At 42.9% G+C, this 18999-nt stretch overlaps 1 protein-coding gene across 3 annotated transcripts in view; it reads right to left on the bottom strand.

The window, feature by feature from the left end:
• Positions 1 to 18999, bottom strand: part of stim2b (stromal interaction molecule 2b) — a 66905-nt gene that overhangs the window by 33135 nt on the left and 14771 nt on the right. For all 3 annotated transcript variants that reach the window (XM_080452135.1, XM_080452133.1, XM_080452134.1), the window contains exon 2: positions 1490 to 1620. In XM_080452135.1, coding sequence (XP_080308261.1) covers positions 1490 to 1620 — 131 coding nt within the window. The remainder of the gene's footprint in view (positions 1 to 1489; positions 1621 to 18999) is intronic.

Genomic DNA, 18999 nt, shown 5'->3' with positions numbered 1-18999 from the left:
CAGACAGAATGTGACCGCTATGGCCCTCTCTCTCTGGGCTCCTTTCAAAATAAGAGACTGGTGATTAGCAGCGGGCAGGGCAGGTCACGGGGGTGCTCTGGTCACCTGTCAGTCACTCACACCGCCCTGTCCGTTCGCTCGTTTTATATGGCCCTAACCCTCACCATCACACACACACACACACACACACACACACACATACACGAACGCACGCATGCACGCAGGAAAGCTTACACACACACACACACACACACACACACACACACACACACACACAGCATACTCCCTTTGCATGAACGGAGTCGTGTAAAGTTATCTGACGACTTGAAAAACTGTATGGGCAAAAGAAATGCACAGTCATAGAGAAGTAAAATGACTTGCTAAACAACCCATAACAGAGTCACACACACGGTCACTGACACTAATACCTTATGTAATAGCAGAGACAAAGCAATTGTGCATGTGTGCGTGCTTGCGAGTGTGTGCATGCGTGCGTGAGTGAGTGAGTGAGTGAGTGAGTGAGTGAGTGAGTGAGTGAGTGAGTGAGTGAGTGAGTGAGTGAGTGAGTGAGTGCGTGTGTGTGTGTGTGTGTGGGGGGGGGGAGATAGAGGCTGTAGGAAAAGCCCATGCACATCCCAATGTCCAATAAAATGGGTGCTGGATTAAAAAAAATAAACCTTATACATTAGTGCGTAAACATCTGCATACCAAATAACTCCCATTAAGAGGATTTATTTAATGCAATGACGTGACATTGCGAGCAACAAGATGCGCCTTTTCAGACACACACCATCTTCTGAAACTAGGGGTCCTACATTCTGGGATGTAGGACCCCTACATCATGTCACGTCATTTAATGCAATGACGTGGCATTTCATACAGACAGCATCTTCCGAAACTAGGGGTCCTCAAAATGTAAACACAATTGTTGGCACAGTTGGTCAGAAACAGGGCTGTGAATATTCTCAGCAAGGAGGTCAATACTTTACTTTACTACTTTTTTACTACGATTTTAGCAGATTATAGCTCCAATCACCGTTTAGGATGCCAGGACTATTATTGTCCTGCCTGTGTTGTTGGATCAAAGGTTAAGTAACGTTTTACTTAACCTTTACTTGTGTTTCAATTTCAGGGTAAGTGAGCGATGCAAGGTAGCGATGAGCATCACTGCAAGCTATTCAGAGTAAAAGAAAATTACCTGTTCTCCGTAGTAATTTCGTCTAATCTGTGGAGTAGAAAAAGAGGGAGTCCCGCACACTGTCTTCACGTACAAAAATGTCATCAGTCATCTGATGCCCGATGAAAGTCCGAGTGACCGAAGACAGTGTGCGGGACTCCCCTTTTTTCTGCTCTTCAAGTTCATTACTCATTACACCTGTCCGTCTCTGTAGGTGTGCAAAAATACTTTTTCTTCGCAATTTGATCTGTACCCTTAAAAGTACAGAGTTCGGTACTCAACCCTGGTGAGAAGTGTGTGTGTGGGGCTCACCTCCACGCTCTCATTGACCTCAATGCCCCCGTCATTGTCATCGTCCAGCTGCTTGTGGATGTGGCGGAGGGCTTCCAGGCTGAAACGGTCGGCTTCACCTATGCATGGTGGCACGACATGCAGACAAGGATCTGAAAGGCAAAGGTCAGAGACAGGTCAGGGTAAGGCAGTGATTCTCAAGCTTTTTAATTTCAAGGACCCCGAAAAAACCCACAAAAACACTAAATGGACCCGTAAGGTCCATTTGTACAGTCTCAAGACCCCAACATGCTCCAAATTGAGCCATCCACCCACCCAGACTTTCTTCACCTATCCACCTAAAGTTCCTTATTGATAAGACACCATCATACTCATTTTAATGCCAACCAAATAGTGATTCCTATGGAAGTCCATTGGTCCAAAGATTTAATAATAAATACCACAATGAAATATATATAAAACGCAATGAAATAAATAAAAAACACAATGAAATAAAAAACACACAGAAATAAATAAATGCATTTATTTATTCTTTTATTGTATTTTGTATTTATATCATTAGGTTTTTAATCTATTTCATTGTCGATTTTATTTATTTCATTGTGGTTATTATAAAAAGATTCCATAGATCCCCCCCCCCCCTCAGTAATCTGATGGAATTAATCACAGCTGTGTAGCTTGCTCTGTTCTGAGCCGAGCAAGTTTGTTTACATCTAGCGTGGATATTTTAATACCTTGATATTGGACATTTTGATATTTTGTCACGGAGGTAGGATGCGTTGCTATAGAAAGAGAACATGACGTCACACCAATGAAAGTATAGCTGAAAACGGACAGGGACGGGGGCAGGGATGGGGACGGGGACAGTTTGTGGACAGTTTGTGGACAGTTTGTGGACAGTTTGTGCTTATGCATGGTCACTAGAAGGGTACTAATTATTTGTATAAATTCCTCAGTCCAAGTCTTCTCCCAATCGCTCTGGTCTGAATGAATGAATTTTCCTGGAAGCTGGAAGCTTTCCTGGAATTTTTTATTCCAGGAAAGCTTACATATGTTTAGCCAAATGTTGTTTGAAATCCTTTGTCCAAATGTTTAACCATCAATAGCTATGCACTCAATGCATGTTTAGCTTGTAAATCACTTTGAGTGACGGCGTAAAATAACTGCTTGAGGACAGGACAAACATAATCAGCATGTGGAGTACGTGGCTGCATGCAGTCCATTATGTGCATTTGGCCTGTAGCTGTGGTGCATGTCGCATTGTGTCATCATGTGACCACGCGGGGAAGCTTGTTCTTCTGCTGCGGTGATAATTATCATACCAAGATGTCATTGAGATATCGTGTGTCAAAGCAGCTCGCCCTCACACACAGGAAGAACACAAAATACTTTGTGAGTCAGCGTGTACCGTAACTAGTGCGGCATGGCGAAAAACAGGTCTGAAACGTTTCCCTGTCGGTGTCACCTTTATCCACTCTGTACGCCTTTGTACGGTGCTGCTGCTGTCAATCCATGAACTCCCGAGGCACCCAACCCGCACCCCCCCCCCCCCCCATACACGTCACACACACACACACTTTTATTTGTATCCCAAGTATCCCACCAGGGAAATAAGCCCATAACTTTCTTTCAGCTTCGCTGCCAGTGGACAGTTTGAGCTGGCAATCTGCCAAGGTCTTGCAATAGGAGTCACACGTGTGTGCACACACACGCACGCACGCACACGCACAAGCACACACACACACATGCACGCACGCACGCGCACAGGCACACACACACACACACACACACACACACACACACACACACACACACACACACACACACACACACACAGAGACAAGGAACACAAAGAGTTCACCATATGGTCACTAACAGCGTCACCGAAATGATAGCACAAACTCGCACAATGAAGTTATGCTCCTTAGTGCCGTAAACACACAAGCATCCACTTCACATACAAACGCCATTGACATAAACAAGATTGATATTGTACCATGTTGAGCTATCCTATGACAGATTGTGTAAAAGGGACCAGAGCCAAGACCTTGTCCAGTCCCAGCAGGTCCTCATGTCCCCAGCCTGGCAACACCAACCTCCCCGATTGTTGGCGGATAAAACATACCGTTTAAACCTTATATGGGTCAGAACTGAGACTAGCCGCGTTTTTTTTATATACCGTAGTCCTCTTTGTTGTTGTTGTTGTTAGGCTATTTGTCACAGTACATTTGCACAAGTGAAATGTGTCCTCTGCATTTATCCATCCTAACTACTAGGAGCAGAGGGTGCTATTAATACAGCACCCAGGGAGCAGTTAGGGGTTAAGCGTCTTCTTGCTCAGGGACACTTTGACACATAGACTGGGCCGGTCGGGGACCGAGTGACCTTCTGATTCCCAGACGGCCTTTCTACCCACTCTACATTTCTCTTATTGAAAAAGAATAAGCAGACATGCACGTAATGTATATCATTGCTGTCAGGTGGAAACCTTGTGGGCCCTATCTTGGGCGCCGCCTTACCCCTTATCCATAAACTTCTTTGCCATTTTTTTTTACTATTTTGAAAAACATTTTAGTACAAACATTTTACAACAAAAATAGTTCAAAAAGCCAATCTACAAGCTCACAACGTGTTGATGTAGATCGGCTAGTTGAACTATTTTTAAATGTTTTTAAAAATAGTAAAAAATGGCTAATAAGTTTAGGGATAAGGGGTAAGGCGGCGCCCCAAGATGGGGCCCTGTATGTCTTGTCCGAAACTGTTACTTTTCAGGAAATGGACAAAAGAACCTGTGTTCCAATGGATCCAATGTGGTAGTTATCTAGTCACAAGCTCCGGTTAATACTTTTCATTGGTTAAATATTTACAAAACCCACAGACAGACGTAACCAATTTCATCCTGGCCTGCCTATTTCAATATGGCAAAGAATAGCTCACAATGCATCACATTTTCACTACTTTAACGTGACTGTCATACAACGAAGTATAGGGCATTATCAAGGAAATAAAATGAAATATGGAGATACAAGGTTTCTCCACAACACAATCACTACTGCCTTTGACCAATGTCATAGGATTAACATGACAATGGACAATGTAGCAGCAATCCTGTGTGGGACATGGCGTTCTAAACCAATGACACCAGTCACAAGGCTGCAATGTGGAGTCTTTCTGAATAGAGCTCCTTATTTTAACTCTTATGAAAATGGACATTGCTCCAGGTCATCTGCTCCTTGAGACTGCTTTGTTCCTAGGCCTTCCTGTTGCAGTCCTGACTGGGACTCAGGCTAATGTCCCAGGCCAGCAATAAGCCATTCAAGCAGCACTGCATTGGCAAAATTTTGTATTATCGGTGAAGGAGAGTGTTATTTTTGTTGTTTTTTCAAGTGCAAAAAAAGCGGTGTTTTTTATTACGGTTAGAGATACGAGATCTGTCAACTGAAACGACACTTAGGCCAGTGGTTCTCAAACGTTTTAATGTCACTCTGAAAACCAAGGTCAAATGATGCAATAATTAAACAACAGTTAGTTGCAAAAGTGAATAATATGGTGAATACCTATTAGTATAATACACTGAGAGTATGGTTGCATGGTTGCATCACTGCCTTTGCTGGTTGTGGCCTCAACCACAACCAGCAAAGCCCATTGGATTATTAAAGACCCCAGCCACCCCAACCTCAACCACAGACCATTCAGCTGGTACTGTTTTGCAAGTGGACTGTCTGCCTGTTGTACTACACTCACTCACTCACTCACTCACTCACTCACTCACTCACTCACTCACTCACTCACTCACTCACTGCATAATAATCTACTATGTTTACTGCTATTTCTATTCTTATTTTATTGCTTTTTTCCATGTTGCTGCAGTGTCATGGAGTCAAAACCCAAGACGTTTACCACTCTCTTTATACTTGTACGTGCAATATTCTCATTATGAACTGACTGTGATTCTATTAGTGGTGATTTTAGTATTGTAGTATTTTAGTATTATTTTAACTAGGAGTAGTTTTAGATTATAGTACAAGCCAGTTGAACAGTTCAATTATGCATTTCATGTATTGTTGAATGACAATAAAGCTATCTATCTATCTATCTATATGGAGATGTAACAATAATCTTGAGTCTCTCTTGAATCTTGAATAGCGCCTCCAACCATTTTGTGAAAATAATCAAGAAGAATACAGTCAACAAACAGCTTCCTCTTTCTTGAATAACAGTCTGTATAGGTACTGATAATGAAAAAAAAATATATATATACAGCATTCACACAAAGAGGCTCTTTGAATGAACTCTTACTGCCTATTACCAAGTTAAAAGCATCTGAAGCCTGAGCACAAGTTACATAATGAATTTGCTTAGCTTGCCAGAGCAGTTTACATACACTGTGGAATATCATTTGGATATCTATTTGGCTGTTTGGTTACTTAAGCAGGCACACAACACAAGTACCTCACTTGTGTTTTACATAGACAGACAGACAGACTGAGACGTACACATGCACACAAAACTGAATGTGTGTGTGCCTTGAATCATTTCCTGAAATGTCTTTGCATGGATGCAAAGACAGATGTCAGAACACAGCAGTATAATAAACAACTTTCTGTCATGTTGATCTCCTTTCTTAGTAATTTCAGTCTAAATTACTGCCCCAATTCTGTTTAACGCATTATTCACTGAGGCCTTCAAGAACAGACTACAGTCTACCGAACGCTTTAGAGGGAATGATTATTACAAGACACACTCCTTCAACGGCAGCCGTCAGGCAGGACCGCCTGGTGTGCGTTTTGTTCATTTAAAAAAGCTTTGCTTCCTCCCAGGTGTCATGATTTGAGTTGCGGAGAAAAGTTGTGAGCGGCACAAGGGGTAGGAGCGAGGGGGAGGGAAGGGACCATGATGTGACAGGAAGTGACTGTGACTGTGCTGGCGACCCCAGCATTCCCGGGGACGCACGCTAAATCAAAACAACCGGCAGAAGTTGGTCCCAGAAGGGGATAAATTTGGACAGCATTGAGCTATTAATAAACTTGCTTGGCTTCCAGTTGTCAGGATGTGGCTTATCTTGTAAAACCACAACAATGGCAGAGGTCTCCCTTGCTCTTTCTCACACACACACACACACACACACACACACACACACACACACACACACACACACACACACACACACACACACACACACACACACACACACACACACACACTTTGGAGCGCGACGTCGGTGTGGTACAGAAAACTTTTGTGATGTGGTGCCTGGTGGCTCAACCAAAGAACAGACCATTATGTTCCTTGTGAGCACGGACACAGGTTCAAAGTCTTCTTTTCTCTCTTTCTGCCTTCGGTTACCTGTCTCTCAACAATGGCCTATCTGAATTAAAGCATAGAAATGCTAAAAATACATCTAAAAAGCAGAAAAGAATGTTCAACTTCTGACCAAAGCGCTCTTCCAGACAGAGACAACAAAGTGACTGTCAACACGTCACAGATCATCTCGTTTTTTTCCCTACAAAATAATCTGCATGTCATTATGGAGGCTTTGTCCTCGTTTTCACAAAGGGATCATCACAGTGGAGTGGAAGACAGCTAAGTAGGATTGTGCGTTGTGGGACTTCCTTTGTGCTGGCGTGCGTCTCTTGTACCCTGGTGGTGGCATGTTGTTGTCACGTTCGTACCTGGCAAGCCTGGTGCCCTTCGACACGAAGCATTCTGAGTGAACAAGTGATGTGATCGGTGAAAAGACATGCGCAAGCGCGAGACAGGTTGGGTCACAGGAAAGTCTCCAGGCAAGTTTGTTTACTTTTCTTCACACACTTGAAGGCTTTGCAAGCTAGTTTGACAGGCGGGGAAGTGATAGTTGAGATAGTATTACCTTCCCAATGCAAATGTTCATTAAACATGGCAATGGCCTGCTCAGGGCCAGTGAACACAAAATGTATCCACAGGCGCCGCACAGCAGAATATACGAATGTGGACTTGTGGAGGGGTTGGCAGATGTATGTCTGCATCTAAAGGGAATAGTACCGTACAGTATGTGCAAAGACAAACTGCCAGTACCTTATAGCCTATAAACCTGTCCCAGAAAGTAATCTTCAACCCACTGAAAGCATTGAAAGAAAAGAAACAAGAGGAGATACAAGCCTTATTAGGTGGGATGTAGAGAAGTTCGTAAGTCACTGTCGAGTTGAATTCCCCTTTTATGGCCCATTTTGTCTGACTATGCACTGTTAAAAGCCTTTGGTTGTGGGAGTATCCCAAACCCATCGTATATCTAATCTCAACTTAAATCAGGATACTTAAAAACTATTGTTACATTTTCTATTTGAAGAAGATTCACTGAGATGGTTTAACATGTCTGATTACCCCTTTTGTTTTTATAAACGGAAAACCTCATATGCACATTTTTTTCCACAGACACCATTCCTTAATTCTACCACTTTTTGTCTTATTGTTGCTAGTGCAAAACAAATGCACGCAGTGACAATGCACCAGACGCGTTTCAGACGCCGTCCCAGAAGTAACGAGCAATCGAGCTCCACTACAATCTATTTTTGCCGCGTGCCACTTGCAGAAAGCAGCCAAAATAGACAGTGAACTGAAAACAATAGTCATATTGACATCATCCACCGGTTATAACAATATCAAAGCTTAGAAATCGCAGGCCCGTCCAGATTCTTCCAGTCCAAGGCATTAGACATGTTCTGTATCCGCTACTGTCCAGCTCTACGGCTAGTACTGGCACTGAGGATGTCACTAACATTAATGTCTTTTGGTGTGGAAGGAAACCAGAGCATCCGGAGGAAATCCATCTGAAAACGGGAAGAACATATTGGGTATCTCAAAAGATGACTGTTGACTGTCAACAGTCAAACAATTAATTGTTAATTGAGTATGCATAAGTAAATCCTACACTGGGTTTGGTCACGGCGAGCACGGACTGGTAATTCTGGAGGATTGACCAGGTCTCATCTCGAATGACTTTGATTGATTGATTGTTTGAACAGTTTGCAAAAACAAGGCACGGTGGCACAGATTTATACAAAAGAATGCTAAAAGGATAACCCAGATAAGCCCTCAGGGCTTGTTTCCACTTGAGACTTGAGATTTGATCTGGACTTGTCTAGAATGACTTGAGATTTCACTTGACCTGGACAACGATTACAAGACTAAATACATTCACCTTTACCCATCTGTGCCCAAAGTCCACCAGGCTCTTGGGTGGAGGTACAGGCGTGGTCCACCTCCTCCCACCAAAAACATCCATCCACATCTTGGATGAGGAGCCAGATTCAGTGTAAGAGTACTCCAGAGGAGTGGAAGTGTGGGGGCAGAGACGGGGTGTAATTAAGACAGTAGGATATGATGGGTTTGAAATGCGACTCTGTGGAGCCAAGGGGGACAAGGGGGATGAGGTGTCCTCTTTTGACCTGTAGACTGCTAAAGCTTACTTGCCTGTTCTTACTCTGTCAGTCTGTCTGCCTGTCTCTCTCTCTCTCTCTCACTCACATGCTGGTTGTCTACTCCGCCAGGCCGAAGGCATGGCCAAGACTATGTTTTGCACTCTGTCCGTCCGTCCGTGTGTCTGTCCGTCTGTCTGTGAACAGCTCATCTCCGACACCGTTGGCTCAATCGCAGCAAAACTGTGCACACACACTCCCTGCATGCCAGAGCAGAACCTCTGCCTCAATTTTTTCAGATCAGCCCGTTATAGTGCCACCAGGAGGCCGACTTTTGCGAAACATTTTTTTTATATTAGTCCTACAGATTTTGTCCAAACATCACGCAAATCTGTACATAGTATCTCTATAGTCATGTGATCAAGACGAATCTGTCTGATTTTTCCTGATTAGCTAAGATTGCCATCTAAAGTTTGCACGAGTGGCTCGTTTTGAACAAAATGCCTCAAATCTTGATTCACGATTGCCGTAATTTGCACGCACATTCCCACTATAGGCCGAGGAAGAAATGCCACCCTTTTCACATTGGCCTATTAAAGCGCCACCAGGAGGCCACAATAACCTACCTGACCTGACGGAGACCTGAGCTCCGAGGAGCACTTTTTCTAGTTTGACATGCTACTGGTGTCATTTGACTATTTACTGCACATAATTCATATTGTGTATTGTAGTGTAGTGTAGTGTAGTGTAGTGTGTGTATAAACAGTGTGTACACACACACACACACACACTCAGCTGTATGTGTAACTAATAAAGTACAGTATATGACTATGAATAGATTTGCTGTTTGACAATAAAAGCTTCCTGGCTTGATGTCTCGAAATTTCTCACGCGATCCCACAATGCAAGGCGGGTCCCAGCGGTAAACCTAAATGGCCGTGTAGACATGCCATGCCACCCATGCCAGCCATGTCAGCGGTCTGTTAAGACCATTTGGCACCATCCCAACCCCTGATCATAATAAATGCCCGGGGTTGGATCTATGCCCAGAGCAACTCGTGAGTTAGAAGTGACTGTATTTAGAGGTCTATTTACAAAATGTGTGTCTGTAATAGCTTTCCACTGGTGCACCCATGTCAGAGAAGGTTTCAACCCGACCACAATGCAGCTATGGGATTACCGGGCTGGATTGCCTTTGCGGTCAGGTACGCATTGTGTGTACAACTCTACTGTGTGTACAACTCTGTCAGTCATTCCTGGTCCCCAATGAAGTGACCCTCCCCTCGGGGCTCGGGGCATGACACCTGCTCTGCCCCCCCGCCACACACACACACCCCCACCCCCCACACACACACACACACACACACACACAAGTCTGACCCCGCGCTCTGATCCCTGTGACGAAGCCTGTGCGTCTCATGGTAATAAGCCAAGAAACCTCCCCAATTACACAGTGTTCAATATGGTCTGAATGTGGATCCGATGGCTCCAAAATTCCAGTGGGAGGGGGTGGTGGTGGGGGAAGGGGGCGAGGATGTGATGTCAATCTGTGTCACTCGCCCCCTGCACCCGAGCGCCCATATGGCGGTGCCATAAGTCAATCTGACGGGTGAGTATTAAAGGCAAGTAAATAAAGCTTCCCGAGAGTCTACCATTTCATCTCATCAGCAGCCATTAATAAGACGCCTAGAAATACCCACTCGCAAGCATGGAGGCTGTGCAAGAGACAGAGAGAGGTGGAGAGAGAGAGGAACTTCAGATGACACTTGTGACGTGATACAATAGTAAAGAGGAAGACAGGAGATACACAAATTGACACAATGGCTCCACTTGCACAAGATCTTAAAGTGCAAGTGTGAAAGTGCCCACAGGGGTCCTTCAGGGGGCTCCAGGGTGCCCAGCAAAAGGAGGAACAGTTTAATTTCACCATTATTTCACCCACAAACCGCTAGCCTAATGTACAAATGTATAAGAATGACTGTATTCACTCTCTCCACTGTCATCATCAGTCACCTACCTACAGTACAGACTTGTAGAATTCTATACTGATTCTAATCTAACAACAAAATTATTCTCTTATGTGGGTCCCTGGCACAAAATATTTTCAAATGGGGGTCTGCAGCCTAATATATATATCTATTTGGGGTCCTTGACATGAAAATATTAGAAAACAACTGGCAGCATTTAATAAGTATGACAATGAGTGAACACATGCAGGTGCAATTTTGTATATCCCTGTGAGGAAAGGAATTCTCCTGGCGATCGCAGAGCTCTACAGCTCACTTCCCCTAACAAATCAAATAATAACAGCAGTATCTCAACGCTCAGTCTAAATACAGAGATAATACTTATTCGACTGGCTTTGGGGTTTCGTTATTTTTGAGGCCCGGCCAACATTTCTCATGTGTCTAAATTTCAGCTAGTATGAGCTGCTGCTATGAAGACAGATGGGCTTCCTCTGTACCCAGGATGCTCTGGGGCATGGCGGGGACCATGTGTCAGGCATATAGTGTTACAACAAAATCAGCAATGAGCAAATACAACAGCAGCGGGAGACGCAGTGACAGTGCTGGCGAATCCACGCATATGGGAATGTATGAATTAAACACGCACACGCACGCACACACACACACACACACACACACACACACACACACACACACACACACACACACACACACACACACACACACACACACACACACACACACACACACACACACACACACACACACACACACACACACACACACACACACACACACACACACACAGCCCCTTCTCCCAGACAGGACTCGACACTTATGCACAAACATAAGCCACATTTCTCAAGCGCCACCCATACATCGACTGAGGGTCACATTTCTGTTGTAAAACACTAGGCTCCATCAATGTGTGGGTTATCCACGCGCACACACAAGTGCATGTCTGCACTCTCACACAACATGCACACACACGCACACACGCACACACACAGCATGGGGCTTCACCAGGCTTCAGTACTGTTCCCTAAAACGATCCCTTAACCCATTAAGACCTGAGGCCGATTCTACAAATGCCTTCTAAATCAGTAGCTCTCACACTTGAAAGATTTTTCAAAAATGTTCAAAAATAGCAGATGTACAAGCTCGCAGCGCAGGCACGAAGTTATGCGCTGTGAGCTTGTATATCTGCTATTTCGGAATAGCAACGCAAAAATCGAAAATGACACAGGTACTTTCCCGGTTTGAATGGGTTATGTATGCACCCTTTGACACGTCTGACGTAAACCTTAACTGTACAAACTGTACTATACTGTAGCACTAGGTTTGCTCAGAAAATATTTCACATTATGCATTCGGTCTGGGAGATAAAGCCAATTAAGCTGCCTGGTACCTGGTCTGCATAATGAAATCACACAAAATCCTTACACTCCCCTATCTCCCCCTAACCCAGCTGAACCCAATCAGCAACATGCACTACCATGCCCATGTACAACGCCAAGTCCAGCATCAGTAATCCTCCGTTTAGGCCACAGCTTAGAAGGTGTGCAAACGCACTGGGGGGAGAGAAGCAGAACAAGATGCCTCAGACCATGCAGACCGCATGGTCTGAGGCAAAAACTTCCAGAAAAGGAGACGTTCCTTGAGCCCGGTTGTCTGTGGAATGCTTCAGTAAAAGCCAGAACATGACATTTGGGAGGGGGGGGTCACTTGGATAATTAGCTTACTTGCCCTCCTGTCATGCTTCTCGGCATATAAAACTAATGGTCTGTATCTGAAGTGAAAGGGGGGGGGGGGGTAATGCGAGACTGGGGGAGAGAGACCAAGGAGAGAAATACAGACAGAAAGACACTATATTGTTGCTGTCAGGTGGAAACCTTGTATGTCCAAAGCCGTTACTTTTCAGGAAATGGATTCAATGCAGTTATTTACTCACAATCTCTCGTTAATACTTTTCATCAGTTCATTATTTCTAAAAACCCAGACAGTAGCCAACCTACAAGCTCACAACCCTTGTAGATCGGCTACTTTCACTACTTTTGAAAAACGGAGATACAAGGTTTCTGCCCGACAGCAACGGTATGAACTTTGAATAATAGTAGAGGTGATGATAAATGATTACAAGTGGGCAATAAGCCTGCTCTCTGGGGGCCAGTAACTCATGGGTTCAACTGCCCTCAGTGAACAGCCACAAGATCCACAACAGCAGTGAGGACAAGATGAGAGGTTTCCCAAGGTTTCCTGGTGTGTTTTTTTCCAATTAAGGTTTTTTTTCTTGGGAGTTTTTCATTGCCTAATTCATTGGTTCTCAACCTGTGGGTTGAGAACCACTGAATGATTTTGGGGGGGTCCCCAGATAACAGTGAAATCACAATTTAAAGACTTTTAAGATTTTTTTAATACCGGTACGGCGGTACCTCAAAAAAAAGAAAAAGAAAGAAAAGAAAAAGACCAATTGCATCAAAATGTATCGACAAACTATACTATAACAACTGGTAACACATTGGCCAAATTGTCAAATAATATAAGAAAGAGTAAAAAATTGCATTGTGAGCTTGTAGATCGTCTATTTTCATAATATTGATCTGTGGAACCGAGTCAAACTAAATGTAATGCCTCAACTCCTACAATTCCAAGTGCTTGTCAGGGTGGGGGGTCCCAGTTCAAATATGATAATTTTGGGGGGTCACGGCCTGAAAAGGTTGAGAACCACTGGCCTAATTAAGTGTCTAAAGACAGTGGCTGTTGTTTGTGTGTGAATCTAGTGTTACTTGCTTTTGTCAAAGCGACTTTCCATATTTAGATGTTGAAATGTTATTTTTTGATTCTCTTGATATTTATGCTTCATACCGCATGTTCTGTTCTTTCTCTTTTATGTAAAGCACTTTGTAACTTTGTTTCGATAAGTGCTCTATAAATAAAGTGTACTATTACACTTTATTCTCTGACCTCATCACGAGCGGGTTCAAACCAAGCAAGCAGCTGGGTCCATATGGCATCTTTATAATTCATCAAGCATAATTATCATTTTAAAGCCACAATCCGTAAGGACTGTGGTCTTTTGAAGCATTACAATAATATAGCCTAGAATTTCATGCAGCAGATTGTGTACCACAATGCACAGCAATGGCTTGTTCTACAGAGACGCATAGCTACAATATGATTTGCAAACAGAACTTCAAATAAACATACACAATGCAAGATTGGTGCATAAGAGACTGGTGTTTTGGACTTACGGGAGTGGGCCTTTAAGTCGTTTGGGTTGCATTGCCAAATGAGCAACAATGATTTATTTGGCGTTATGGGAGAAAAAAACTTTTGTAGAAAGTCTTCTTTGGTCTTGGTTTAGCCTAACATTTGGCTGGGTGATTTGACATGCTCAATATGTTTGCAAGCCTTTAATGTATGTACGTGCAGTTGTGCACACACACATCCAAAGCTTCAATCCCCTCTGTGCATAATCAGAGCTCAATGTGGCCTGACAGGGCCTAGATTCTAAAATGCATGTGAGTGAGGGTACCCAGGCATGAAGCAGCCAATTCAAACAATCTGAAATGACATTTAAGAACTTTAGAGGGATTCTGCATCAATCAGGATGTTGAGGCAAACAGAGTCGGATATAGAAGTTTAATACATGAGCTCATGGGAGAAGTAAATTAAAGACTCAAGTAGTCAACTCAAAGATAAGGGAGGAGTGACTTATGTGTCGTAGAACCACAGCTCTACTGAAAACAATAAATACCAGGTCTGGGTGGAATGGCATCATGATTCTATAATATTCAGATTCTCAGAACATACCGTAAGGTCAAGTTTTAACAACATGCTTCCACAGAACAATTGTCAATAAAGCATTCTGTCCTGTCTACGTTCAGTGAGTAACCCATGCAAAATCCAGTGGTTTCGTGCTTTAGGCTCAAAGAGGTTTTATTTGAAACTGATAGAAATCAGGTTTACACTGTTAATCAGCATAACTTCCTGCGTAGGTGTTACAACTTCCTGTTTGACAGGATTCAACTCGCGATGAGATTCCTAAATATAGCAAATATAGAACAAACAGTTTGTCCAAACAAACATGGCAGCCTGAATAAGAAAGAACATGCAAATCATGGTGTTCGCCCCTATTTAGTTTTAAGTATCTAACTTAAACAAAGCATCAATCTAATAGCTACTGCAGTGCTGTTGGATGTTGCAAAGTGATTAAACGTTAATTTGTTTCATCTAAAAGCAACCTGAGAGCTAACCTATTTGCCCACTTGACAAGAGTATCTCAACATGTTATGCTATGCCAAGGACATACAAGAAATAGATGCCTCTGATCTTTAAAGCTGCATCTGACAGAAAATGTCAACATGCATGATCTTGGTCACGTGACACTCTGCTTATTAGCATCAACAAAAGCCATTGAGACAGAAAGTGTTGCATCACCTCCGTTCAGTCCACCGGACCTATTGTTTTACAGCAATGGTGGACCATGTAAACAAAGAATATAGATATATTGTTTTGAATACTAGTAATATAATATTCAATATCATATTCAGTATTCAATCATTTATTGGCAAAACCAACTTGCACTTATAATTCGTTTTGGTGTGCTCACAAACAAGAATGCGGAAGTAACGCTTGCCATCAGGCCACCAATAGTTTCAAACACTGCTGCATATACCTGTAGTTCCAAACACTGAATTCATATAATGGTGTTGATGAAATATACATGAACCAAGTGACCTGTAGTGTTTCTGATCAACACCTTCACATATAGTACAGTGAATGTACTACCTTTCACTCCTGTATTTCTTGAAATAGGATGATAGATAACAAAATAGAGGTCAGTCTTTTGCTGTTACCACCAGGTCCTTCAGTATGTAATATGAACTGAGTCCATTTTGGACAGAGATGAAGGCAAGGCTAAGTATCTCTTGAGAACGCACCTGTTGGTCCGGACACACACCCTCGTTAGCAGCACTGAGATGGATTAGCAACCAGCTCACCAAAGCCTATTTTACCCACAATGCCTCAGAGAGTCCTGGGAAAAGTGTCTTCTTGTCTTCTATATATTAAGACTTAAGTTATGCCCATCCTTTGCTATGCTGCCATCTTTGCAGTTAAGGTTTCAGACAATCCACCAAAATATGGGGGCCAAGAAATGCAATATGCAATGTAGAAAAAGCAATACGTGCAATCAGCCATACAGAAACATAATAGACTTAACTTGAGAGAAAGGAGACCTTGCAATTAACAAATGAGCATTGGAAACAGTTGAGCAGAGTTCTGAGGGATTGTGTCTTTATTATGTTGCTTATGATAGCAGATTTCAAACTCTTGTTAAAAATTCAGCCATCAAAAGTAAAGTTTGCCAAATATTTTACTTTGTCTACACAACATGGACAGATCCTAGTATTCTAATTAAGCTATTTTCCCAGGCGTTACAAAACTCCCAGGAGTTTTGTAAAAATATGACACCGCATTCATGTAGTTAGGGGTTAGGGGTTTGCATTGGCCCCTGGAGGCTTAAAAATCTCAGGGGGAGATAGAATTGAACAGTTTTTCATATAATTCAAAATGCCGGAAGATGTAAGGGTCAGAGGTCTTAGGTCAAAGTGACAAAGTTGTTCGTCATGAGGAGACTCATGTGTCTAATGAAGTTTCATGGCTGTATGTTAAACGGGACATGAGTTATACCTTTTCAATTGAGTGCTATAATATCACCCACAAGAAAAACAAAAGGGGACCTACGCACTACGTGCGCTTGGCCCCCTAATAATAATAAAACAAATGTAACAGAAGACTGTGCCAGTGTAGTGCTTGCATTGGCACACCTAAATCTAATACAAACATTATTAATTGTATGAGCTACAGCTGTGTTGTTTACATCACACTGTAGTAAGGCCAGCCTGCCATGTTTTACTATATTATCATTCTAAATCTTTAGGGAGAAGCAAAATTAGCATCAACCAAAATTGTCCTAGGTCTTTCAGTTGTCTTTCCCCTTGTTAAAAAACATTCACACACCCAGATAAAAGGTCTGTAGGTGTGTAGGCAAAATGTACAGTGAACATATACTGTATGTATTTTATTGTTCGTTTTTATTCAACAGAAAATGTAATGTCTTACTGGGACTGGACAAGGTCTTGTCCATTTTACACACTCCGTTATAGATCCATGGCTCAACATGGTACAATATCAATCTTGTTTTTGTCAATGGCGTTTGTATGTGAAGTGCATGCTTGAATGTTTTACATCACTACAGAGCATTAATTCATTGTTTGAGGTTGTGTATCATCATTTCTGCAAAAGTGCTGGAAAGTGAATGAACCATAAAAATGGCCAACTTGCTTGCGACACACAAAAAGAGTTGAGAAAGACAAACCACACAAACAGGGCATCATTCAGTGCATTGCTGCCTGCTTCCTCACTCATGCTTGTGTTCATCTCTGCATGCTATGCTTTGGATGTTTGCTATTAATCGAGTGTGTTGATGAGCATGGATCGGCAACGTGAACTGAGGTGGAGAAAGAGATGAGAGCATACCAAAGAAATCCACACCGCCCTGTGCCCCCTCTTGCGCAGACCGCCACATCACGTGCCCCCATGCCAATGGAAAGTCCCTGAAATCAGAGGGGACTGCTAGTTGCATCCAATATCTATCTTTAAATCCTACTTCAAACATACATCATAGAACTCTGCATTTCGATGAAGGGGATGATTGTCATGTTATTCCCCGGGTCAGCGTTTGCCTGCTCAAGCGCAATTGCTGTGAATGGAAGAGGATACGGTCGGTGTCTGCAAATGTAGAGTGAGTTGGTTGCATTTTATAATGTCAAGGACAGTATGACACCCAACAGAAGTGACAGGTCCATGAGTTCCTGTGTTGTCGCACACCAAAACAAATTGGCTGACGGCAGCCTTTTTTAAGCTTCAATCTCTCTCTGGTCAGACTCATAAATAACATTTGGTGTCACAAATGCTGTCAGTGTGTAACGTTGTTAGACAAACATGTAGTCAAACGGGTAATGTCAACACAAAGGGAGAAAGGGGTGGCAATACTATTAGGCTTTTACTGTGACACACTAATGGGATCAACTCTCCAGAATCCTCTCTTCGGGTCAAATACTATTGACCTTTATCACTCAAACCACCCCTTTCAACCTGCCGTCTCTATTTTGGGCATGTCATTATAGTCGAAAATATTTTTAACATTTTCAACAATTTTCAAAATATTTCAAAACATTTTATAAATATAAAATACAAACTGGCGAAAATAGCAGATCTACAAGCTACCAAAGCATCCCAATGTGAGCTTGTAAATGGGCTATTTTTGTCATTTAAGTATAAAATGGGTCTTAAGTGTAAGAAAATGTGCACAGAGATAGGGGGGAGAGAGGGAGGAAACTGGCTCCATTGACACGCAAAAGAGCTAAAAAATACAGAGAGGCGTCGTTGAATGTTTTTTTCCCCGTTTCCCGTTATGTCATAGCCTAATATGGGATTAGCCTACATGCACATCAGCACTTCCATTGCGGTGTGGGTTTACATTTCACTTTGTTTTCTGTTCATAAACATGAAGTGTTTGCAGATCTGCAGTATGTGTCACACACACTGTAAACTACAAAATCATCTAAGTAAATGGCCTTGGGAACCAACAGTCAACGGTGAGCCATGTGGCCTATGGAGTCAGGAGCCTATCTCCTGTTTGTGTAGCATGAGGCAGCTTGATGTACAAGTAAAACCCAAGGATATAATGGCAATGCTTGTATGTCACAGTTCTCCTCTACGGCTGTGAATGCTGGACACTAAAGAAAGCCCTATACAGAAGTCCCGTGCTACACCAGAATGTTACGTGTGGTACTGAACATCAACCAGGACACGCACATTACCAACAAGCGTCTGTACGGGGCACTACCAAGTGTATCAGAAAAGATTGCAGTCAGGAGGATGAGACTAGCCGGCCACTGCCACCGACACCGAGAATTCCCGGTCAAAAAGCTTGTACTGTGGGAACCAACACACGAGCATCGATCCAGAGGACGTCCCACACCTACCTACGTGGATGTACTAAGGAAAGATGCTGGTGCAGAAAGCACAAAGGAGCTGGCCAGATGTATGGAGAACTGAGATGACTGGAGACTCCGATGGAGGGCTCGTCTGAGGACGACGT

Source organism: Gymnoscopelus braueri, assembly GCF_963280865.1.
Source record: "Gymnoscopelus braueri genome assembly, chromosome: 15".
Classification (NCBI taxonomy): domain Eukaryota; kingdom Metazoa; phylum Chordata; class Actinopteri; order Myctophiformes; family Myctophidae; genus Gymnoscopelus; species Gymnoscopelus braueri.
Note: the sequence above shows the minus strand (reverse complement) of the source record. Positions and strands in the feature narration are given on the sequence as shown.